Source organism: Polyergus mexicanus, unplaced genomic scaffold (genome assembly GCF_030449975.1).
Source record: "Polyergus mexicanus isolate NDT 795.1 unplaced genomic scaffold, iyPolMexi1.0 SCAF_1, whole genome shotgun sequence".
Classification (NCBI taxonomy): Eukaryota; Metazoa; Arthropoda; class Insecta; order Hymenoptera; family Formicidae; genus Polyergus; species Polyergus mexicanus.
Window position 1 is genome coordinate 567,971 of NW_027223321.1, and position 26,806 is coordinate 594,776.

Genomic DNA, 26,806 nt, shown 5'->3' on the forward strand with positions numbered 1-26,806 from the left:
TAATCATCATCATCATCATCATCATCATCATCATTTATTTCTCGAAATTCTATTTGCGTGCGATTATTACCGCGCGGGAAACTCGACAGGGTAAGGGATGCCCTGAAGTTCCGGCGCTCACTTTGAAGGAAATCGACGTTACTTATTAATCATTGCCTACCTGCTGGCTGAAAGACCACTGATAGTCTCATTCAACCGCTCTGTCGCGGATATCTTTTGCTTCCTTTGGCCGTCTTTCAACTACTAGACTTATCTTTTCCTTCGCTATACTTCTTTCTCTCCGTCTTCCTTTCTTTTCCACTTTTCGCTTCACAATGTGCACTTTTGAACGGGATTTGGAACGGAAATGATGTTTCTAAGATAAAGTTAGATGATGAAGCGTTATAAATGCCGCGACTGTCATTTAACTATAAACAATAGAAGAATGGAATGCGTGATTAAGAATGAAGCAAATGCTGTTATAAAAAGTATTTGTTTTATAAGTAAATGCATATATATTATTGTGTTCTTCTATTATAAATTTGCATAGCATTATATCTACAACTTCTCACTCGCAGAAACGTAGCTTTAATATTTCTTTTAATCTTCATTTTTTAATAAATGAAAATGTGAAAACATTTGTTCTAGAGTGTGTTTGCTTTCTATGCTTTCTCTTTGCACAATTTAATGCTATGATAGAAAAGGAAAACTGGAACAAGAATAAGATTTTCAAACGATGTATATGATAAGTTAATCGTTTGCCTTTCTTACTATTCACGATGTAAATAGGCCGGGTTGATTCGAGCTTGTGCACATTTCGAGACGCAGCTGACGATATCGGTTAATATTTTGACGATTGTACCGAAAAGGCTGCAGTCAGCAGCGTATACAGAATAGAGAGAGATTGGCATACAAAATAAAATCTAAAAATACGGATGATAAAGCGGACATTGATAATAAAAATGTATCTTGTCACAGGTAACAAAGTCAACTATTTCTCACGATATAATGTATATTTTAAATGAAAAGTCCAAATATTAACTACATATTTTAATATCTCTATTATTAAATATAGTATATACAGTTTCTTTTCTTTATTGTTCTTAAGATTTATTATTGTGAATACATTACAAAATAAGATCTTTTAATTAATTTTAAATCGGCTTTATTTTCGTTAAAATGTAACTTTAGAAGTTTAATCAGAATATAAATTAATAACGCAAGAGTACGTTCTATTCATTAAACAGAGATTATATTCTTCCATAAATCTTAGGCTATCTCATCTTTCTCTCTCATTCATATAACTAAATACATGCTAAAATAATCTAAATTAAATGTACGTGCATAACGATCTTTATATTTTATGAGATATTTATGTATAAATGAAAGTAGAAAAATCCAATAAATAGCATAAGTTATATGTAACTAGTTGTTTACGGTGACTGTTAGGGTCTAGATTTGATGACAAGTCCACGAAGTCACCGTAGAAACAGCCTCTGCAAAAAGTTTGTGTTTCTTGTAATAGAAATGTTTGAGCTCTAAATGCTGTTTAATAGAAGCCAAATTTGCCCCCACCAAAACTTGTCCGTTAGATATTTCGGAAAATCAAACTTGAATGGCATTAGAAGTTACAGTTTAACAGCAATTTGGAATATCAAATATGAATTTAGTTATATGTACATCTTTGAAATCCTAGTCACGCGAGAATTAACTTTATGTAGATTATTATCTGTATTCGACATCGGACCGTATATACGTTCGATCACGTACCATTTTCCTCTGTTGGCAGTTTCAAATGTCTCTCCGCCCTTTTAGCGTAAAGCACGAGAATGAAAAGAAACTTTTCCACTTTTCCAACGAGTCGTTCAAATCAGAAGTAGCAATTTTTGCGAATGTGAAAATTCGCCGGAAGCGGAAAAATCGAGAGAGAGAGCTAGATCTGGCGACGAGATTGACCCAAGTTATGAGACGAAAACAGATAAGAAGATGATGGTTACGCCAAAATGAGAGAAAAGAGAAAATTTATTGAGTAAATAATTATTTTTTGGCAAATAGAACAAAATTCTCTTCGCTCTCCTTTTCTCTTCCTTGAACATTGAAAAATAATCTGTTCTCTATCAAAACTTTATATCTTTCTCTACAATTTACAAAAAATTTTAATATATCAAAAAAAAATTTTTTTTTTTAATATATTATATATATAATAAATTTATAAATCTCTAAAAAATGGTTAGAAAAGTACGATTTTGTTATTTGTTTGTATTTCTGAAGTGCAATTCTTCAAAAATCCGTTTCTTTTCTTAAATCAAACACGATCGAAAAACTAAGTACTTATTTTTCGTTGAATAATTATCTTTAACAATTTATTTCATGTTAACTTATTATTAATTAATGCTTTATTTTCACGACAAAAATTTTATTATATGAGAATAGCGATTTTAATTATTTACAAAATTTTTTTAAATACAATAATATCCAATAAAATTTGTTGCATATTATTAATAATAATTTTGTATCTTTTTTTTTTCAAAGAATTAGAAAAATATAAAGAGTTGCTATTATCGCTCTCTACATTTTTAGAAAATACAAAACAGAGTATCTTTGTTATAAAGAAAAAAATCTTTAATTAAAATTCTTTACGATTACGCGTCTAATTGTCGTTTAATATCGTAGAAATATGGATTGAATTGTAAAATGGAGGAAAAAAAAAAAGTTATCTTTTCGATGAGGAAAATGTCGCCGCGTGCAATCTCGGGATGAGTTTGTCTCTGTCGGAAGGAATAAAGGACGAGGAACACACGCGCGTCTGTCTTTATTGCTGTAACAAACAAACAAAACAGACAGACAAACAAATGGGTAAACGCGTCGAGAAATCCTTTAGGAATTCAGCTGGAATTTTGCAGTTAGGATTTTCGTTGAAAATCCTTGACCTGCCGCTTGTACGCCGTTTTTACTTTGATCGCTGGCTTGTTGAACGGGTGAGTAATCGCGCTGAAACTATCTACGGTCCGAGAGCAATCACGCTCGGTACCGCCATTTGTGCCACATTGCCGTTGCTCTTGTCGGAGCAACTATACACGCACAAAGCGCATGGATAATTAAACTGGGGACTCTGACTATAGCGGCAGCAGAACGCTCACCTTCTCCATTTCTAGTGGGATGTTGGTCAAAGTTTTACCCATGAGAGGCTATGCCTCTCGTAGAGAGAGAGAGAGAAAGAGAGAGTACGCTCTCGCAACTTGCTTTTTCACCATTTCTCTCCCTTTCGTGTATCTCCGACTCACTTTAGGCTCTCTACTCGTCTCTTCGAGTGTGTCGTAAATGTTTTGTTGATGTTACACCCTATATGCATATAGGTATATATACATAGTAAAAAAGTATACGTGTATGTGTGTGTGTGTATTATTAAGACGTGGCTTACTCAAATTTTATATTTTTTGTTTATGGTAGTTTTAAAAGCTTCTGCTTTCATTTGTGACAACGAGCGGAAAAAGTGGAATGCGAATCAAATCTCGTGCGAGTAAATTCTAAATGTGAAGATTAACACGCATATTGACAAGAGGATAGGAACATACTGCGAGATTATTTAGCAGATAATTATTTAAATGAGCTTGGTAGTTATAGTCTGATGTTCATCAATATTCCTATATTTATAATAGTTATCTACTTTTGCTTAAGTTCGATATGTTTTTACTATATATCCGAGTATTTCATAAATTATGTTGCTGTCACGAATGTAATATAAGATAACAATGATAATAATTAAACTAATGAAAAAAATTAATTGCGAAGAAAAAGAAAGCAATCGCGGAATAACGATAAACTCGATAAAAACTGAAATCTTTGCATGCATCCCGTATCTCGTTGTATTCAATTTCAATATTGTCTTCATTAGTACAATTATATACGGCAGCGTAAAAGGTACAATATAAAATATTTAAATATTGTAATGTTTTAAATAATTAAATCAATTATATAAAAGTGGATATTAATCATTTGAAAGATTTTTAAACAGAATGAAACAGAATATGCCGAGAGAAACTTTATTCGAATAAGTTTATCCGTTTATTCGCTCTCTCAGCTAGCCTATCTTGAAGATTGAAGATATAAATATGTAATATATAAAGATATAAATAATAGAATAATGATTAACAGCGAAAATATTAAACATCGTTATATTCTGTATTCCTGTAATAAAAAATAATTTCTCCATTACATCGATACTTTGTTTCAACTCCGAGATTTGTACAAACCACAGAAAATTTGTATAATTTTATGTTCTTACCACTTTTACTCCACGGTAGATTTAATAATCTCGAGTTTCGGAATTAGAGTTATAATCACGTAGTCGTTCCTCTGCGGATTCTATGTCTACAATCCGCTACCGTACGCTGTGTTTGTGTGACGTAGAAAATTAGATCTCTTTCTCCGCACATATCGAGAGAGCATCCGTCGATCGAGCGGCGGAAAGTTTTCCCGTTGTTTGTAAACGCATACGGAGTTCGGGCTCCATTTAATGTATGAGAAAGTCTGATTTTCGGTGTGCGTGCACTACTCGTTGAATCGAAAAGCTGCTGTTGCGACGAGACGCTGCGGGGAAGTGACTCGATCTGTAAAACTCGTCTCTCGTATCTCTCGCGAAAGTAGGACGAGCCACGCCTAGCGCAAGGCGTGTGCCCTCTCGCAAACATTACGGCAAACACGACGACAAATCCGCGGAGAAACATTCTTTTTTCATTTCCGCTCTAACGTCATTCACGATTTGATTTTATTAGATCGCGAGCGAGCGCGCAGTTTTGTCGCTCGGCAAAGTGATGGTGGATCTGTCATGTGCCAGATGTCAAGTAATAATGTATAGGAATGCGATACGATTCGATTCGCGATTGCATCGCGGATCAATTGATCGAGATTAATCGATACGTCAATAGAACTATTATACGCAACTATTGTCTAACTAACGTCCTTGTAGTGGTCGATCATTGTGCTGCTTACTAATCCGCGTAAATAAATTGATGTTTATAACTGACGCGGCGATTATTAAAATCCTGACATTAGAATTTCTCTTTGTTTACTTTATTGAATAAAAGAATGCACAATGATAATTTTACTTCAGACATCTAGCCAAATTTCATCTCTCTCTCTCTCTGTGAAAACATAAATTTTTACTTATCAAACTAATAATTGTGCCGGATCTTCTTTTAAATAACTGTTATGTATTAGAAAAATTGTTGTGTGAGAAAATCAATTTTTATTTATTAAATTATATAATTCTTTAATCTCGGGAATAATGCATCATACACGAGATATAATCTTTGTTATAATTTCTACGTGCAATTTACATAAATAATCGACTTTTCATATTTTATATTTAAAAACTAATATAGCAATTTTTAACTTAATTAGGGAAATCGTATAATTTTTCATATTTTCTTTACATATTAATCCTATCTAACGAACAACATAAAACCAACGTTAGAACCGATCTTTCTTGGACGGTGGCTGACAGTTAGTGACTGAAAAAATTAAAAACATCATTTCTTTTTTGTGTGCTAAAGACGTTTTCAGTCCCTTTATTCTTAAATAAATAAATTTCGGATATATTTTGAGGTATAAAAAAATTTTTTTTTACCCATGCAACTATTTCGATACAATACCACAAAACTTTGGCTGTTTCTATGTTTCGTAAACGCTTTATATATACGCGAATTCATATACGTATTCGATACTCTACGTTTAATCTTAAACGTATTTGAAGTAGTAAGACCGCACTATACGGCCCCAGGACAAATAGAAACACGAGCTGGCGACCTCTCTGCATAATGCATAACATTGTCGTCTTCTTCTTCTTCATCGCCGCCGTTGCAGTCGCTGGTCGCCTACCGTTCCTTCGTTAGCCTTTTATCCTTCCTCGTGTTTTTCCTTACTTATTCCAAGTAGTAGTTTTCTCCTACAACAAGATATGCATATACAAATTTTGCGCGCGCGCGCGCGCTTCCAGAAAAAGGAGGCAAAAGACCTTCTTCCTCTCTGTTCTTCTTCTTCCTTCGCCTTTCTTTAAAGAATACATACACACGTTCAATTTGGAGTACCAGTACACACGGTACATCCTGCATACGTTAGCGAACCCAATTTTCTCTAAGTAATATATTACCTTGGATTCTATAATGCATTCGTATACGATAATATATAATAATAATGTTAGTAAACAATAATTATAAAACAAAAGCGTTTTCCCCTTAAAAAAAAAATAATAATAATAAAGATATAAAGATGGTTGAGAGAATACTGGAAAAATATTATTAACGACCGGACAACAATTTTATTATAAATTTTTCTTTAATTCTTTGCATTATTTAATTATTTAATTTAATAACAATATAAGATTTTTGTATAGAAAATAAAAACTCAATGGTTTCAAATTTTTTATTTTTTGTAATCATATTTTTACATGCACACCACACATAAAATATATATATATATATATATATATATATATATATATATATATAAAAGTAATGCTTATATATGCGGAATTATATTAACGTACATAAAACTTTATTATTCTAATAACATATAATTTGTTGCTCACTAATTAATATATTATACAAATATATATGTTTCGTCTATTGTATATTATCACAATGCTGAGACTCTCATTTATGATATAATAAAATTAAAGATTGTTTATATTATATAATTATAGGAATGACGATCGGTGATAGCGACGATGAAGCGTGAAAGTTACCGTTGATTTATCGGACATCCTGCAGGGCCATTTGTTTCCAGGATGAGTGGGTCGCTGCAAATTTTGGCTCTAATCAGCTTAGTCGGGCAAAATGTGGCCTGGCCGCAGGATCCCATTCCTAGACTGCACATCAAACATCGTGAGTAATATTTAAATAGAAACATTTCTTTATTATAATATTTTAATTAAACAAAAACCGTCAGTTTATATTCACATACAATTTAGAACTGCATCAGTCGCTAGATATTCAAGATTTGCTTGCTTAAACTTTTTATTCGAAAATATCCTTCGGCAATATGAAGATTTTTCTATATATTAATTCATTTAAAACAGATGGATTAAGTATTAGGAAGCTATAGAAGTATTTCTTTACTTTTTAAATAATAAAGGATTTAAAAAGCAATTTTTATAGAGAAAAATATAAATTTTTCATGCGTTAACTTCTCATATATGCTTGAATAATGGCAATTTAAATTTTTTCATATCTTTTCACACGATAATATATTGATTTTAGAAATGATAGTTATGCAATATGTTTTGACAGTTAGTTGCTATTAGTCTCAATATCTACCGCAAGATAATCTCCATTAAACTAGTACTTTAACCGCGGCAAATTGAATTGGAAACTATTGTGGAATTAGGTGCTATTTAGTTACTGATTTATTACTCTATCCATAATTATAGTACCGGAGCCATTCAATTAGAAAGATGCGATGAAAAACAAAAAAAAAAATGTCCGCTTTAAGAGAGTTCTATTCAATATTTTCAGTCTATAATAAAAATTATATAGATTTAAAATAACCGGAAAATTGAACGCTTTATTTAAATACATTGAATAAACGATTAACAGATTTGACACGTTTATCGTAGATTTAATATCATAGTTTTAATTTGTTAAATAATAGATTAATATGAAAATTATGATTAATGTAAGTATAGATAAAGTACGAATAAGAAATTTTATAGGTTCATCTTTAAATATTATTCATAATGAGATTTATAGAAATTTTGTTGATTGTATATTATTATTATTTTTTTACACACATTAATATTTAATTTCTGATATTGCATTTATTGATAATTAAAAATCGTTATATTTAATTATATATTTAAAGTTTTTCCAATATTACAAAATTATACCGAGAAAATTGGTAAAGGTTTAAATGTACGCCAATGTAATTGCAAAAATCAAAGTGAAATGATGTAGGTTAATCTTGTTATTTAACAATGCAAATTATTAATTTGCATATCTTATGTGTTTCTCGAAATAATTTTAAGCAAAAATATTTCAGCAAAATGTTTTTATACATCAGAATGTATTGTCACTTCATTTGTAATATCACTTTTTGTAATAACATTTTTTCCATTTTTATGCAAAATTATCACTATCGTTAATATCGTATTGAAATGAAGTAAGTATAGTGGATCCATCGCGCCGTTGATACAAGTAATTAGATAAATTTCAATATTCCCGCCTTCGCTGCAAGATTCAATAATGATCCATTACTAAATTTGGCGCGACGCGATGTGCCACACAATAGCCTTTTGCGAGACGGAATTTAATAAAATGTAGCCACACTTTCACCTCGCTATTTTATAGATTTATCGAATTAGTAAATTGACAGTACTCAGCCGTTTAGGATATATACATAGGCGCGCGTTCAATTAAAATTAATCTAATCAATGGGAGCGATGCATAGAGTCACATCTCGCAGGCCAACCAATGGCGAATTTATCGCACACTATTATTTATGGCAGACGATGATTTTTTTTTATTCTGTTAAAAACGCACTATAACGTAATTTACACTGACATATTATAGACAAAATTTTGCAAGCGTATTCTTTCCGCTTCTCATATTTCAAATGGACTTTTACTCTTTACAGAGAATTTTTATTCATAAAAATCAGTCGTCAATAAATTCAATATCAAACATTAAACATTAATATGTGTGTAAAAAAAAAAAGAAAAAAAGTGATAACCTTCAATTAAATTTTTGCCGCGCAAAGAGATACATGTACATATGTCTGCAAATCGATTCGTAAACTAATTGTAGAACTGATTTCTTTTTTTATATTACGTAATCTTTATTTCCTAAAAATATGGATTATATAACGATATGGAACACAAACACTTTTCAATTCAATTATACTTTACAAAGTTACAAAATAATCTGAAATAATCTTGATCCACATTTCGCGGTATCCACGTGAAAGTGTCTGAATTTATTCAAAGAGTGCATCTCGCTCTCTTTCTCGCGCTGGTCTTTGGAGAAAAAAATAAAAAAAAATAAAATAAAATAAAGTCAACTCAGGAGGAGGAAGAATAGTGTAGATAAGAACACTATCCACTCGGTGACCGTTTATCACGAGCGATCTCCGACTGGTGCCGATTAACCGGCGAATTAATTTTCGCGGGCGTAGAAAAGGATAGATGGTAGAATTGTGTGAAACGCGCGGTAGTAAAATGACGACGGAAAATGGTTGTCGTCTTCTGGATCGGCGACGATCACCCGAGCTACTCTGTCCTTTCGAGAGGTCGCATTGTACGCCGGATATATGTAGTCGGCGGCGGCGATTTTCATATCTGCCTCTGACGACGTATTCAACGCGTTGTCACAACGGGCTGACCCCTAACAATTCAAAGGCACTTCCGCGCGATATGAGCACCCTTTCGACAACACCTGTGGATCTGTTTGTCTCATGATGCGAATATATCCCCAAAACGGATAGACCGATAAAGCTAAACATAAACGCGATGTTACACGAGCATAGTAGAGCATTTAAAGGGGCCGCTTATGTAAATATAAGTATTTTAATACATAATGGATGTCTTTGGCTAAATTTCGGAAGTTTTATCATTAAATAATTTTTTACAACTCTCTCGTATTAATATGAATTTCAACTGTAATTAATTGAGAAAGAACTCTTTCATATATAATTTTAAATATAATTTAAAATTTTTTTTTAAAGCGTGTACTTGGTTTCTTTTTTTAATCCCAAAACTTCGCATTTTTTTATTTTTTTTATTTTTTTTTTTTATTTGCGAGAGATATGCTCGTAACCAGACCTTATAAACTTACAATGGATTATTTAAATGTTATGTTACGTGATCCTTCTTTTATTATTTTTTTCATTTATGTTATATTTTATATTATATTATAAGTATGTATAGAATTTATATCATAAAAAATTTATGAAAATGATATTCTTGGAAAAAGATCCGAAATAAGTCATTTATGTCAGTGCTAGATTTTAATGTTTGTTGATGGAGTTTCATGCTTTCGATGATGATCATGTTTTGATTTTGAAGTAAAAACAAAAGATTCGTATTCATTGCGCGCGCACAATGTATGTATATACAATACGTTACGACGTTACGACATGCGTTACCTTAGGATAAAATGTTAACAGAGAGAGAGAGAGAGAGGCAGAGGGAGATAGATAGAGCCAGGCTTGACCGTGTCACTTGAAAATTTATTCCAAACCAATCGAGAAAGAAGAGAAAAAAAATAACGAAAAAAAAAAAACATATCACATAGATCGTCGTCGCTGTCCTCCGCTGGATCGCACGGGTCGTAAACAAAGATACAATCGATAATTTCCGGCAAATCGAGGATGACGGCTTTTCGGAAGTTTACTCGACCGGAAGGTATAGAGAGAGGATCGCGCGCACGTTGCGGCGGCGAGAGAGAGACACACACACACACACACACACACACATACATACACACACACGGCAGGGGAGGGAGGGGGGGGGGGGTTAACGACCGGTTGGAAATCTGCCGCCGTGTTGATGGTGGATTCGCCTCGGAGCTTTTGACGCGGATCAAATATTGGCGTGTGTCCTGTCAATCGACGCGCCTACGCTACTACGCCACGTCGCGACGCGACGCCGCGCTTTGGTAAATCCTATTGAGTATTCAATTACGGCAGGGGAGAGCGGGAAGAATGGGGGGAGAGGAGGTTACATATATGTATACAGATACATATACACACACACACACACACACACATATATATATATATATATATATATAATTGGCCGATCCAGATGAAATTGAACGCTCTCCCACGCGATGTACATTAGGCGTAACAAATGTCAGAATGTCTTGAGAAATTTTTAGAGAGAATTGCATCAGCTGTATGAGCTGCCTCGAATTATCGAATAATTGCAATTGTTTTAGTTTGATCTTACATGAAAGAAAATTACTTCTCTTTTTTTACGATGCGCTTTTATATCGAGAGCGATTATATTTTAATCTCAAATATTTCACTCGCACGAAAAGATGGCGTATGAATGAAAAATTTGTAGAAAGAGAGAAAAATATTCTTATTATTTATTAATAATTTTATTAATATAAAAATGAATATCAAAATAATCTTATTTTTGAATATAGATTTTGTTGCAATGAGCGCAAACAATTTACTGACAGCAATTAAAATTCTGTCAAAATCGAACCTGGTTGAAGTTAATTGAAAAGTTGTGGCATTTTTATTTATTTTCTTTTTTAAAGTTTAAAATTCCATGTAAAAAGTTGATCAAAAGTCACATTTTTAATATTAATTAATCAGAAACTATAAGTGTCTTAATATTTTTATCAAGAACAAAATAATCTCGAAATCGAAGAATCTTGAAAGAACGCATGGTCTTGGGAAAACTTTTACAGTGAGCATATATACATATTTTATGTTAATATATGTACGTATAATCTATAAGACAAGTTATACAATTTTTTATTTTGCTTAATAATAACAAAAATAGATTACGCCATTAAACCGTACCCTAAATTTAGCTATTAAAAAATTATGCACAATCTATATAAAAAATATATATATTTGTATATAAAATCAATGGCATATAAGAAATAAAATAATTTATCTATAAAAATTTGATCGAACATTAACTATTCTTTTATTACAATCAGCGAGTGCTTTGCTTGAAAATATTGAGTTTAGAGAGAGAGAGAGAGAGAGACATATGACGTGTTTAACCATTTTACCTTGTCTTCCTATTTTCTCGAGTAAAGCGCGATGTACATCACCTGCAGAGAATCGCTTTATAAATCAACATCTAGACACGATGCGTCGTCGTGAAAAATATTCATCTAGTGAATATTAAATCGTTCACAAGTCGGTTAAAGTCTTGTATAGATAAATCCGCGCGGGATGTAATGTATATTTCTCTATATTATCTTCAAAGAAAGAAACTTCTCTACCATCCAACTACGTACATACGATCGGAATGTGAATAGTATATCTCGAGACGGGTTGCGTAGATTAATCATTTGCTACGACGGAAGCCGTACACTTGACCGGCTCTCGCCGTGAGTAAGCTCGTTAGGGCTTGAAAGAACTTTGTTAAGGTCTGAGAGATCGCGACAACAACAAGCTACGTCTGTGTTCGAGAATCTGTATTTTCTGCTGTACACCGTGCGTCAAATTCACATGCACTAAAAAAGGCGTCTATTTGTTACCTTTGTAACAAACAGCTGATTGTCACTTTTGTAACAATAGTGAGCGTATTTTTGGCTCTCGCTCTGGCGACGCTTGCAACCATCTCGATCGTTAAAGTTCGAATTATTCTTTCGACTTGTTTCTTGAATGTTGCACGTAGGATATATATTTGGGCTTCGGGTTGGAAGTTTGCTAAGTAGCGTAAATGTACCGTAAACGATAGATCTTGATATAACGTATTCTCGTTGGATATGCCGTCGGCGATTCGCCACCTAACGCTAATGTAATTCCATTCTGGAGAGTAGCTCTGAATTTATTTCGATTATGTCGAATTGAACCGAATCGTTTCGGCGAATTAACAGCGAAAATAGAAATTTTTATTTTTACCATCGTCTCGGTTTTTTTTTTCTCTTTCGTCTTTTCTATTACCGTGTCGAATTCATTCCGCGGACGTAGTAGATTCCGAAATTTTTGTTAAATTGAATTAAATCATCTTTGAATAATTTTGTTTCTTTACTTAATATTAATAATAATTAATTTACTCTCCTTGTTAATATATATATATATATTTGTCTTTTACATCCATTTAATTTGTCTAATAAAATATAAGATACATATTATATTAAAGTTTATGATTGATATAATATTTTATATATCGTTTGCATAATTTTGTCTTTTCTGATATTTTTGACGTTATTATGAAATAATGTTTTATACCGGAAGTTTTTTTTTATATTTTTATTAATTTTATATTAATATATATTTGTGCGCTGCAGGAAACTTCTTACACATATTATATCTATTTTAAATTATCATGTAAGATATTTTGTTTGACAACGTTATATGTCATTTATTTTATATACAAATATATACATTTTTCAAATTTTTTATATAGATCGTGCATAATTTTTTAAAGTGAAATTCAGGGTACGGTTTAACTATATAATTTATTTTTGTTATTGTTAAACATACGAAATGGTAAATATGTCTTACAAATCATACGTATATATATATATATATTTAACATACGTATATGTATACTATAAAAATTATCTCGAATTATGTGCTTTTTTCAAGTTTTTCAATTTTACGTCGATTTTGTTCTTGATAAAAATATTAGGCATTTATAGTTTTTGATTAGTTAATATTGAAAATATGACTTTTAATAAATTTTTTACATAGAATATTAAGTTTTAAAAGAGAAAATAAATGAAAACGCCACATTTGTCAATTAACTTCAACTAGATTCGACTTTGGCAGAATTTTAATTGGACAAAGATGTACAATATTCAAAAATGAAAAATGTAAATAACTCGTTTTCCCTCTCTCCCATATTTTCATTAAAGAGAAATTATTTCCAAGCTGATTCGAAAAATTGCAATTAAAGATACATTTGATGGTGACGTTCGATTTTAGGATATCTTATATTTATAGATGATAAGAAAAATCATACATTTTTATATATATTTTGATCCTGACAGCCTTAAACTTTGATGAGATTGAAAACTATTCTTGCTTCTAATGTGAAATTATATCATATGTAATTATGAAATTGATTTAGGTCCGGAAGCGATATGAGAAACTGCATCAGTGTAACTAGCGCGAGTAACTTAATTCTGCATTAGTTTCTAATTTAGTAGCGTATGCTGAAGACATATCTGAGCGCGTAAGAGATTTACATTTACGTAAATACCCCTTATATACGCCGGAAGTAAATGAAACGAGAACTTTCTATGAGATCAAACGCGAGCTATTCTATTCTCGCGTTTTGATACGTATATGCGAACTTGCCTTATACGTATTCGACAAATATCTACGTAGTAGCACATTCACTGACCGTCTCAAAGAAAATATTTCTCTTTGCCTCGAGAACTCTGTGTACAAATTTTCTATCGCGCTCGAATGGCGAATAATAACCAGTTGAGATAAATATAAGAGATGAGAATTAGATTTCTCTCTCTCTCTCTCTATTTCTGTCTATGCAGCTATTGTATATAGAACAGATTTTCAAAATAAATCGGCGGAGTTTTTTGCAGTTGTATTGTTGGATTAGTTGGGAACAAATTTTGTCTGTGCGAAAATATAGGTCTCGAATAAGTTAGACTAAATATTAAGAATTTTATTAACTGGCGTATTTTTGAAAGTAGGATTTTTTATTTTCCATTCGAGAGATATCAATAATAAAGAAGATTGAAATCATTTTTAAATACATATTTACAATTGACATTGTAGTTGAGATTAAATTCGAATACCGTATGTCTTTTTTGATTAAATTTATTAATTCAGTAAAATTTATTATTTTATTGCAAATAATAATCACTTTCTATGTATAATATGTGAGAAGGAGAATAATTATAAAGTATTGTGTTTTCTGCATGAAGTAGATATGAATTTTGAATAGACTCTGTGTTTAAAGTTCTTGAATTGTAAAACGGAACAAATATAATACAGTGAAATTGTGATACTAATTAATTCAAAGTTAGATTTAATTAATAAACATTGCGAATTAAACTATTTTGGAAGTATGCTTTCATAAAGTAGTAACAGCTAAGGGAATGTTGTTTTTGAGTTTATCTCAAATGGACTTAACTTTAACATGAACTTAATTAGAGATTTGAATATTATAATAGTAACCTTAAAGGTAAGAAATATACAGCTATATATAATACAACGACATTGTATTAAGGATTTTTAAAAACAAGTTTGTTGGCGAAGTTTGTCAAAGAAAACTCTATGATTAAAATATAATATGAAATTCAGATTGCGAGATATTTTGATTGAAAGTTGAACGTGTTATTCGATGCACACGAAATTATTAATGCGAATTATTTCATCGTCAATAGAAACAATATACTCCAGCATTCGCTTTCGCATAACCGAGCGGAATTTTTATTCGGGTATTTTAATACTGTCACGCAACGAAAGATCGTGAAACTGATATGGTAAATTAATTATATAATTTATTAAGTTTTATTAATTTTACTCTTTTATTAATCGTTAAATCCTGCTTCATATGAAATAATTTATATGCTTCTGTTGAAAGTAATATATGAAAGCTTAATAGAAATAATTTTTTTATTAATTTCAAAAATAACTGATCAAAAGAAATAATTTTACAAGCTCTTTTTTTTTGGAAATGTTGCAAATCTAATTGTTAAAAATCTTTAAAAAAATTTATATTATAAACTTTATAAAATATGTATCGCGAATATTAATGGCGTATAGAAATGTTGGATAAGTTTAAGTAGGATTATCGAACTTGATTGAATTATTTAAAAATAAATAATATAAATATAAATAAAAGAGTTACAAGATGTTCTAAAAAATTGTACATAATATTATAAACTCCAGAGTATGTAATATAAGAAAAATTATATTTTAAGAAATTAATAGATGAGAATAATTAGCTAAATATTTGTATAAATCCAGAAAAATCGTAGGAAAAGTAATCTAATATATACAAATAGGAGAAATATAATTAAAACACACACACACACACATATATATATATATAAAATCTTCTAATTAAAGAGACTTACGTAAATTTAATCGCATGAAAGTAATCTGATATCTCAATATATCTCAATATAGTTTAGGATATACTTCCGTAGCAGATAACTATCACTGTGTTAGCTCCGTGAGAATAGTCGAGTGTATTCTCGTTCGTTCAACCAACAGTCCTGCGGCTGACGAGCGATTTCAGCGGAACGAGAGGTGTGTAGTAAAAGAAGAAAGAGAAGAATGCTTTCGCGAGGTGATTGATCGTCTCGCGAGGACGACGCCCCTTTCGTCCTCGCGATCAACGTTCATCCGACCGATCGGGTGTACCACCTCACCTCACCTTGCCTCATCTCATCGCGCCGCGTTGCACCGCATCGTTCCGCATCGCACCGCACCGCACCGCACCGCACCGCACCGCATCGCATTGCATTGCATCGCACCCCGCAGGATCAATTTGTGATTTGCACATGCCGTATGGAACGCCTGTATAATGTCTGATCGATCGGGCGTATCGGAAAAGAAATTTAAGTAGTCCAATACGACAAATCGTCCCTTACGGTTTCTTTTTCCTTTTTTAATAATTGAAATTTTTGACGTTCGTTTGTTGATCGGGAAATGTTCTTTAACGATTCAACGATCTATTAGCAGGTGTATTGTTTGTGCTCGAGATATCAGAATATTTGGTCTATAAAAAAATCGGCATTTTACGTGAGATACAAAGGGAAATAGGAATTTATAAAGTTAATCGAAAAAGACACAATTTTAACTACAATGTCAATTGTAAATATATTTTTAAAAATAATTCTTTTGTTATCAAGATTTTTCATGGCAAATGAAATTATATATATTTATATATATGTTTTTATTTTAATCTCACAGAGAAATATATGATGAATGATTATTCGTCGGTTACTTGTAACGAATGAGTTTGTTGCTCGCTAATTTATTTAATGCTGTATTTAGCATCGTATTATGTCGCGCTCTTGTAGATGATTCTGTAACACGATAAAATAGGTCGCCTGGTTACGGATCCTATGAAGATCGTAATTTATAACAGCTGGATATATTTAGTACCTCGTCTGACATTCGCAGTTCGGTCGCTAGGAAATTGCTCGCATAGTGATATAAGGCGAGGAATATTGTTGAAATATAAATTGAATAGAGAAAGTATCTACGTATACATAATATGTACATATATAGGAGGAAGCACACACATTCATGCGAAAGTGAAATTAACGATTTAAGAATTTTTATTTTGCGTTATACAACGTGTTTCCGTTTTTTTCTTTTTTTTTTTTTTTTTGCAGGCGTTTCCGCCGTTTCTCTTCTTGAAGAAAATGCACCATCCGGTATTTTCTAGAGATTGCATATTTTTATGTTTGTTAATTTTTTATATTCAATATTAAAATATCAATAGTGTGAGAATGTCCTACGAGTCGAAATTTTAAAATGTGACTATTGCTAAGTCATCTTGATGCTTTTTTTTTTTTTTTAGGATTCGATGATGAGGAAAACATGTTTAGGTATAAATACTTTCGAATTATAATTGATTGAGAAAAAAGACGCTTTCTGAGAATTAGCTCGAAGATGAATAAATTGCAGAGCCGGTGGAGTTTGCTTTAACAGAAATTTAATTTAAAGCTTAAAGTTAATACGTAAATATATAAATGATAACATTAAGAATTGAGAAATTTCGATAAATAATGATTTTACTAAACTTGAAATACGTCCCGGAATTAAAAATTAAAATCGTGTTATTGAACATATGAATGTCTTTCTCAATCAACATTTTAATAAACACGATTTTATCGACATAATTAATTATTTAATAATTAATAATTATTGTTCTGTTATTTACGACGTTCGTGACGTTTTTAATAATAATTTTATCAGAGATATCATAAAGTAATATTATTGTTTATGCAGCAATCGTAATACGAGACGGTAAAAATGAGCCATAAAATCGCTATAAAATACGAAATATCCTAGCAATTGCACGCTAGCAGCTACGCATGCTATGTTTATCGAAGTCGGATGATTTCGAGTAGTGATAGTACAAGTTGTGCGGTATAGGTAAACGGTGCTCGCGCACACAGGTGTGGAATCCGTCGTAGGAGTAAAGTAAGCGAATGTGTTTAGCGACGTAACGTCCGTATCGTTGCCGTTTGTCTTTAACAGTTATAAGCCAAGACGCGAAAAGTTGTACGCGGGTATTTTTATCTCGAATAAGCCGGATATGTAAAAAACGAGACTTTGCAGCATTGTGTGACGCGCATACACGTGCACGCGATACCAGGTATATGCGCATCGTTGCATTCGACTCGTTAATTTGTTGCAGTCGCACTCGGACACCGCGCGACCAATGGCAAGTTTTCAGCGTATAAAACAAAAGCTAACTCTCGATAAGCATTTAAACGGCGATAGATCCGCAACGCGATCGATATCGCGCCCAACATTTCATTCGAACGAGGGGGCGGCGTAGATAGTCGCGCGAATGCTCGGAATATTTGTGTGTGCGCGCGCGTGTATGGTATATCCGCGACTAATACCGCGTGTCGTGAAGCGAGACGGAGGTAACATCGGTAATTACTCTGTTTCGTTCTCTTCTCTCCAACGTGTACGTACACACAGTCTCCCGTTCGTGATAGAATTTACAAATGGGGGGGATAACTGACAATTGTACAGAACTGTGTTCCCCAGACTCAGAATTTTCGAGACAGTTTTTTATCTCTGATTTTTTTCGGCCAATTCGAAGCAGGCTCTTCATTAATTTAAGTATCGGTCAATCGCACGTAAATCATAGATGGTTAACGGCGAGAAAAGAATTTTTCGGGAAGAATAAACTTTAAAAATGAGAATCGAGACAATGAAATCTTAATCTTTATTTTATTTTGTAAGTAAATGTTAGAAAGAATTTTAAATTAAGGGTATATATAAAAATTATTTATTATATATTTTTATTTTATATTATATACTTAAATTATTAATTATATTTGTTTTTATAGAATATTTATATAAAATATCTAAAAAATTTAAGGTACAAAAAAATTAAAGGTACATCTACATATAAGATACTCAACATTTCCCTCACAGATTTCTTACGAGGATACACATTAATAATAATATCAACAAAATTTACAGAAACATAAAGAAGAGAAAATCTGTTCGACTCTTCTTTGCTCTTTCAATCTAGCAAATATTTTTTGCTATTTGTGATAAAGATTTGAATGTTGCGCGAGAGAGCAGCGACGCTCGAACATTTAATTCTCCTCTTTCCCACATTGTCATATACACGAACGTTTGATATCGAAACGAGAGAAAGGTGAGCGTAACGCGTTTAAGCGCACACGTGGAGAAAAATAGATAGGTATATAGAAAACATACGCGTCGCGTAGAAAATTGCAGATGCTGCACGCACGGTACTTGCGAACGACGATATAGCCGCGAGACATCGCTTTCCGGAGATAAAGCAATATGAAATAAAAGAGATAAACGAGACAAACGTGGTAGACGGCGTACACGCGCGCGAACACACGTGTATATAAATATAAAGCTTTAGGATAGAGAGAGGTGGGCTCTTTCGAAATCGCACGTCGATAACAAGCGCGTCCGCGTACGAATTTTCTCTCCAAATTGCATAAACGTTTCGTGCGATATTAAGGCTCGTTCCTCGATGGACAAAGAATATCGTACGCGATACAATGTGGGGTGAGAAGAACTGATTTCTCCTGGAATATTCTTTACACTGTTTGAAAATTTGCCTTAAATTTAACATATATCGTCGATCCATTTGCGTTAAATTTAACATAATATAGATATACAGGGTGTCCCATTTTAAAGGACTCACTCAAATATCTCAGAAACACTGCGTTAAATAGAAAAATGTTTCAAACAAAAGTTGTGTGGCTTCAAGGGGGCCATAAGACAAATTAATTAGTGCCCCCTCCCCCCAAAAAAATAATTGTTTAAAAAAATACATTGTAAATAATTTTCTTAAAAACAAAATTTTTTTTTTATACTAATGGATTTGTCTCATTATTCTGTACATAGAAGTATTACGGTAAGATTATCGAAAACTAAATACTTTACGAGATGTTTAATTTTTTATATCAAAATATGTCAGATTAAAATATAAAATAACTCAAAAAGTACTTAATAAAGAAATACTTTATTATAGTGTTTTGGAAAGCTCTCGATGTCAGCTACGAGAATGCTAAATAAAAAATGGGGGTTTCCATTTAAGATTTTAAAGTTGATCTTCACATGACCTTCAAATGATTTTCCAAGGTCAAATAATTGTCACCATCTTATGGCCCCCTTGAAGCCACACAACTTTTGTTTGAAACATTTTTCGATTTAACGCAGTGTTTCTGAGATATTTGAGTGGGTCCTTTAAAATGGGACACCCTTGTATGTTAAGTGGTGACACTAAAATACTATGTTAATATTTCAATACAAAACGAATGCAAACTTTATAATAATTTGAAATAAATTTTGTGTAAGAAATCAATATATTTTTAACGATAAAATTCACTTGGAAAAACGTTATTGACGGTCTGTAGTCTCACTCTCACTCTCACTCTTATTGTAGAATAAAATCAATATTTTTTTCTGTAAATTTTAACAGATAAATCCTGTCATTAATAAAACGCGGGATATATTTATTATAAAATTTTACAAATTATAAATATGTACACATTATGTATTATTTTTACATTTTTTTCAATTGTTTTAATAATTCCACGTTTAAATTCAATTAATACAATAGCAATATGTTAAATTAACATGCGCGTGATTGTGTTAAATATTTAACACAAAAATTTTCACCGGCATATTTTTTAACAAAACACAAATTTTTCAAGTGTAGGGTCAGGATTGTCGAATGGATAGATAGATAGAATGAATACGTTCCGTTCATTTATCGTAAGCGCGAAATTGTCGCGCGCGAAAATTTCGCATCCCATCGCGTCGTTGAATTTTCAACTCGATACGGTGTGATCTACAGTTCCCTGGGAACCGACCGATAGTCGTTTCATGAATTATGGCTCGCGCTGATGCTGCGAACTCGCGTTACGAGGGAGATACGCGTATATGTACATCTATATACTCGTAGGTATATTATATTCGTATTATTTAATTCTCCTCGCAGCGCACGCGGAATAATATCCGTATACAAAATCTCTGGCTTTGTATATTGTATATTATTTTTCGTGATATTAATAATGAAACGTACGGATAAAACAGCGCATGCGACAAACACAAATTAATTAGAATAAAATATTACATTTTTGTACATACATGATGTCATAATAATGATAATAATGCAACTTCAAACAATAGCATGGATTTTTATAGCGTGAGGTAAGAAGTGAAATTTATTTTAATCAAGACACGAGTTTATTTTAACGCAACAATATACAAAATACTAATAGATTTCGAGAGTATGAGATTAAAATTGCGATACGATTATTATTATTATTATTATTTTTTTTTCCATTTGTGACACGATAAATTGAACGATGCATTAAATGATTGTGCACAAATTTTATCGATATCAAATGCTTGTCATCGCGCGATCGTTAATTTCCATGTTTATCGACATCTGTAAAATCATCAATGTTACCATGGATGGTTTTAAATTTAATTAAAAGTCGATGAGATAAAAAGATATATATATATATATGGCTACAAACGATAGATAGCGGTGATCGAAAATTGAAACATCAAAGATTAAAAATATATTCTAAATGCTTATACATAATGCCATAAATATCGTAGAATTTTTAATGACTTGATAAATAGAATATACGTATACGTATATGCGTGTTTTTACATGTGACATATGATTTCCCTAAATGAGGGCATTCAACGCATATTTATGCTCTCGTAGAGCTACGCGTTTGTGCCGATCATCATCGTCGGATGTGACAGCGAGGATGACAATTGAGCGGTGACAAGTTAATATTAGGCTTTCTAGGACAAAACGTTTTTCACTGCAATTTCTGATTTTCACATCCCGCAATATCAAGAGATACATTCGTGTATCTATTTTGAATTAGATTTTAAAACAACGGCCGTTGTAGTCCTCCTGGTAATTAATTCGAGATAATTTAGATTATGAAAAACACGTTAGAATGCACGCACGCATCTGAATTTTAAAGTGAAAGGAGAAATTTTTTTTTTATATTACACGCGAGAAGGCATGTTTGTGCGATAGTTTCCAGCTTTTGATTCGAAATGCATTAAGAATTATTTTTGTTTCGGACTTTTAGTGCAGCTTGATACCTATCATATTTATATATAGCAAAATGAAAATCCTAATAAGGTTACATAATTAGTAGATAGCGATATTTTTTTATCGTTGTAACAATCGGCATCTTCAATTGCAGCAGAAATCGAGAAATGAGTGACGCCAAGAAAATTTTAATCGTATCAATAATGAGGAATAAGAAATGTTGAACATTAAACATTTATTTGAAATAAGACTGCTTGGCTTGAAAATAATAATTTTATCTTGATGCAACAATGAAACTTGAGATACTTTCAATGTACGCATTTTTGTAGGCATTTTGAAATAAATGTAACAATAATAATTATATATTATTGATAACATTGAATAGTGTATGCGATATAATTGTCAATTATAATACGTTTATATTATCCGACAAAAACACCAAGAGTGACTTGATCTTTTTTTCGTTAAAAATATATTTTCTTACTTTTTGTTGTTTTAGCATACATAATATCTGTATTATAGACAACGTAATTTTTCTATAAAAAAAAAAATATATATATATATATATCTTTTGCTTTATTATTAAATTATGCTAACAAGAATGAGAAGAAAAATCAACGATTGAGGTTACGCGAAAGATTTCAGCAGCATTTGCATAGTTTATGTATGCAAAGAAAAATTAATTTCATGCACAGATTTTTTACAGAACAAATATTACACGATATTTAATGGTTGATATGGATATCGTAAATTATTTTCCTTCAAAGTTATCTTTTTTTGCACAATTCTCGGTTCACGTTGATTTGAACGGTACCGATCAAAATAAATAAGCAAAAGAGATTCATCTATTCGTTTATTACGTTAAAAATACGATTCTTTTTTCACGAAAGTATACGTTTAAGTATAATTTTTTTAAATATTAATTCGAATTTTCTTTATCCTCCGACTTCTTTTTTCTATATTCTCTAAAACGCACATGTACACACAAAACTTTTCTTTTTTAATTCTTTCATTCGTTTTCATAGCTTGAGAAATTCTGCAGCTCTTAGGCATTATCTGTCTAATGTCTAATGTACATGAGATACATAGCGCAAAGTACAAAACTACATCGGCAAATGCATTTTTGCGAATATCTACATTTCAATAACTATTTCCGCGTTTGTACGCGTACACTCGGAATTACGTTACTGTTTGCGATATTCTCGATACTTTTTTTTTTTATATAAACAAAAGGACGATAGTTCGTGGCGCACACAATGGTTTTTTTAAAAATAATTTTAAGCAGAATTTGAGGCGAATAGAATAAGAGAGAGAGAGAATGTAAAATCATGGATATTTTAAAAACATCTTTCTCGTTTTTACAACGCTCCAGCTGTTAAACATATATGAATGTCATAATTCAAATTCCAATGCAAATATCATTACAAAGCTTACTTTTTTTATAATTATTTAATGCATATTTATTAATATGCTGATTGGTTTGCCATTGCAACAATTTTCTATAAATATCGCGTATTTACTTTTTCCTCGTAAATGCGGAAATATTTTATATTATTACATTATGCATGTGCGTGTATGTAAAAATTTATTTCTGTAATAGTCAAAAATAAATATAACCCAATTTCTCTTTCTCATTACTTGCATTAGGTTCTTTTTTTTTTTTTTCAAATTTTTACATTTCTCTTATAAACATGATTGAAAAATGCGCAATTGATACAGCAAATAAATTGTGTATTATATTTAGTTGGTTTTTTTTTTACATTATTTTCGGTTTTCTCCTTTTCTCTTAAATATTAAAGTGTTCTTGCGCGTCAAGATCTTCAGTTTATGGCACTGTATTTCATACAACGACTCATTTGCATTTTTGAGATAGAATTAACGTCGAGTATATGTGCAACATTAAAATTATTCTCACGTTAGAGATGGTGGGTGAGAGGATTCAAAGCGAAAAGCAACCAGCCCATTTGTATTCGGCCCATATCCCGACCAGATATACATGTTCCTATAATATCGTGGGGGGGAAAAAAAAAAGCCAAGTTTTCCTTGATAAGGACAGTCGCGTATAAGAGAGGCGGCTCGAGTTTGTTTGCACGCGGGCTTTTAATTTAATACAAAATTGTTATTATTATTATTGCTATTGCAGGAAGCTACTCTCGTATAATTTTTCTAATGCATCTGTATATAAAGTAAGGATTATTTTATTTGACAGGATTATTTCATTATCACATTAATGTATTCACTTTTCGGGTTATCCATTATATAGCGTTTTCGAATGAAGCAAATTTGTTTAATCGCTCTGAGAGTGATTAAGCCCAATTTGCCATGAACATATGTTTGACCGGAAATGGATTTCGAATCTGATTAATATAAATAATATAAAGTACATCCTGTTTGACGTTATTTTGATTTTAAAGCGCAACATTCTTTACCCTGATTAATTAATCAAACGCTTACTCCAAGTATTTCATTAATTAATCTAATAATTCAAGTATCCCGAGTAACCCAAAACGGAGTTTATGATGTCATTAATCCGATCCAGAGCGATTGAACATGTTTTATTCAAAACACTATTAAATATCAGATGGTTTAGATAGCGTATGATAAAGAGAGAGAGAGAGAGAGAGCGCATACATACATACTCAAAATATTTCGGGATAACATCGCTCTCTCGGAGAATAGCAAATGCGGGCTGTATTTCTAACGAGCTTACTTACATTTGGATATGTGTGTGTGTGTGTGTGTGTGTGTATCAGAAGTATCCGGGCGTAGTCTCTGGCTACGTGGAGAGAACAAAGTGTAATCGCGTAGCGTGACGAGCCAGGGAGCAACACCTTAGCTCTTGTGTTTCCTAAAGCAGATTGCCCTCCTCCTCTTTCTTTCCGTCTCCCTCTCTCCTTTCTCCCCCCCCCCTTTCTCTCTCTCTTTCTTCGCAAAACAGTTCTTCCTATTACCTCGTGCATCTACTTCCAATTTTTCGCCCAACGTGGGACGGCAAATTACGAGACTACGGTCAGCTAATATACCGTGAGAGAGAAGCGCCGCCTTATAAAACTCGGGTCTTTAAATACCAGACTGATTTCGCAATGTATGTATATACGCGAGAATTTTAAACGTCACGAATGCATGTGTTGTCTAATAAATGAGCCGCGAGTCAGCTGTCAAACGATCTCTGAAATTGACGTTTTAGATACTTATATTTCATACTTTAGTACACTTTAGCGTCATTATAATAAGATTCTTATCATATATAATATATAGAAAATCTTTCAAATTTTTCTCTCCGTTATATATTATATATTGAGCGGATCGGAGATATATATAGAGCATTTCAGTATTCTCACATCTCGCTGGCGTGCGAATGCGAGCGCGAAAAAGTTTACGAGTCGGCAGAGACGTTTCGCGTCACTTTCGTCGGCATCGACTTTACGATCGTCGTATTTATACGATCATTCGTTTATATAGGCGGAGAAACTTCTTATTTACGCAGCGTACGTATGGCGCGTGAGAAGAACGCTGACGTTACGAGAGCGCATCCACGACATAGAGTGGAATGAAATGGAATAATAAGAGAGGATAAAGAGGAAAGGCGAGAGAAAGAAACGAGGAAGAAGGCGCAAGTGGGAAGTGGAGGCTGCAGGGAAGAGGGACTCGGAGAGAGAATCTTGCTGACGTCGAAGTATCGATTATCCGTTGACGGTTGACGTTTCTCCTTTCTTTTCGATCGCCTCTTGAACCTTAAAGACTTCTCTCTCCGTAGAATTTGTTCAATTTTGGTTGCTTTATTGTTTTTCCGAGACAAATTTCCGATTTATAGATTGTTTGTATTGGAATGTCGTGCAAAATTTTGCAGTTATTTAGATATCCTAAGAGGTGAGCTGACGCTGTAAAAAAAAAATTGACCGACACTTCAAACACGCAAAGTGTCCGCAGTTTTTTTTTTTGCAGACAAACTCTTTTGAACTTTCATGAAAAATGATTCTAATGATTAAAAGAAATCGTCGAAAATTTCTCTCAGACACCCAGATCTGAAAATTCAGACAAAAATGTGCCTGAATTTGTAGAAAATTTTTCAGAGCGAAAAATAGTTTCGTGGCCAATGCGCTTATTCGGATTCGCTATGATTTATTTTATGCAGATTTCTCTCTTCAATACGAAAATAACTAGGTAATTCTAGAAATGTTGGAGATATTTTCCAGATAGAATCTTTAAAGATAGTATATATCTCTTTGTATATTCATCTCTATTTTATTAGGATAGACGCGAGAATATATTGAGAATATATATGATGTACGTGTATCGTTTTTACATTTGTTATCAATTTCTTTTATCATCTCTTGTTGATGCGATTTAAAAAATGCAATTTTGCTTAATTGTTAAGAATGATAATGGAGAATCGTTGTACTCGCATTGAATTTTTTCACTTTCTTATATAAAGAAATTTTTCTCTCGTGGTTTGAGATAAAAGGAGAGATAACGCTCATTCATAAAAAAGTATATCTTTTCGAAATAACATCGATAATACGAAATGATGTATGTATATATACATATACACACACACGCACACATCAACATAAGAAACGAATGAACGAAACTCTCGAGAGTTCGCTGCTACATGTTTTCTCTACCGTGTTTGTCACCACCGTCGACAAAATGGAAAGAGGTCTGTGAAGCGGGGGACAAAGTTAAATACGCTTGAGAATGTAATCTCACGAATGTAAGAGCGCGGAGGAAACGGAATATAAGAGAAGACGCACTATACGCACGCGCGCGCGAAATGGGAGCATCTTTTCGGCAATAATAGCGTGTAATAATCGAAACAAAGTACCGGTGTGGGATATTGCGTGGAATTTAACGAGGAGCGTTACTTCATATAGAACACGTAATCCAAAG

General features: G+C 32.3%; 1 protein-coding gene across 5 annotated transcripts in view; it reads left to right on the top strand.

Moving 5' to 3' along the window:
- The window catches only part of LOC138934960 (semaphorin-1A), a 186,402-nt gene that overhangs the window by 29,490 nt on the left and 130,106 nt on the right, over positions 1 to 26,806 (top strand). For all 5 annotated transcript variants that reach the window (XM_070299446.1, XM_070299180.1, XM_070299540.1 and 2 more), the window contains exon 2: positions 6,683 to 6,863. In XM_070299446.1, coding sequence (XP_070155547.1) covers positions 6,767 to 6,863 — 97 coding nt within the window. In that variant the 5' untranslated portion in view covers positions 6,683 to 6,766. The remainder of the gene's footprint in view (positions 1 to 6,682; positions 6,864 to 26,806) is intronic.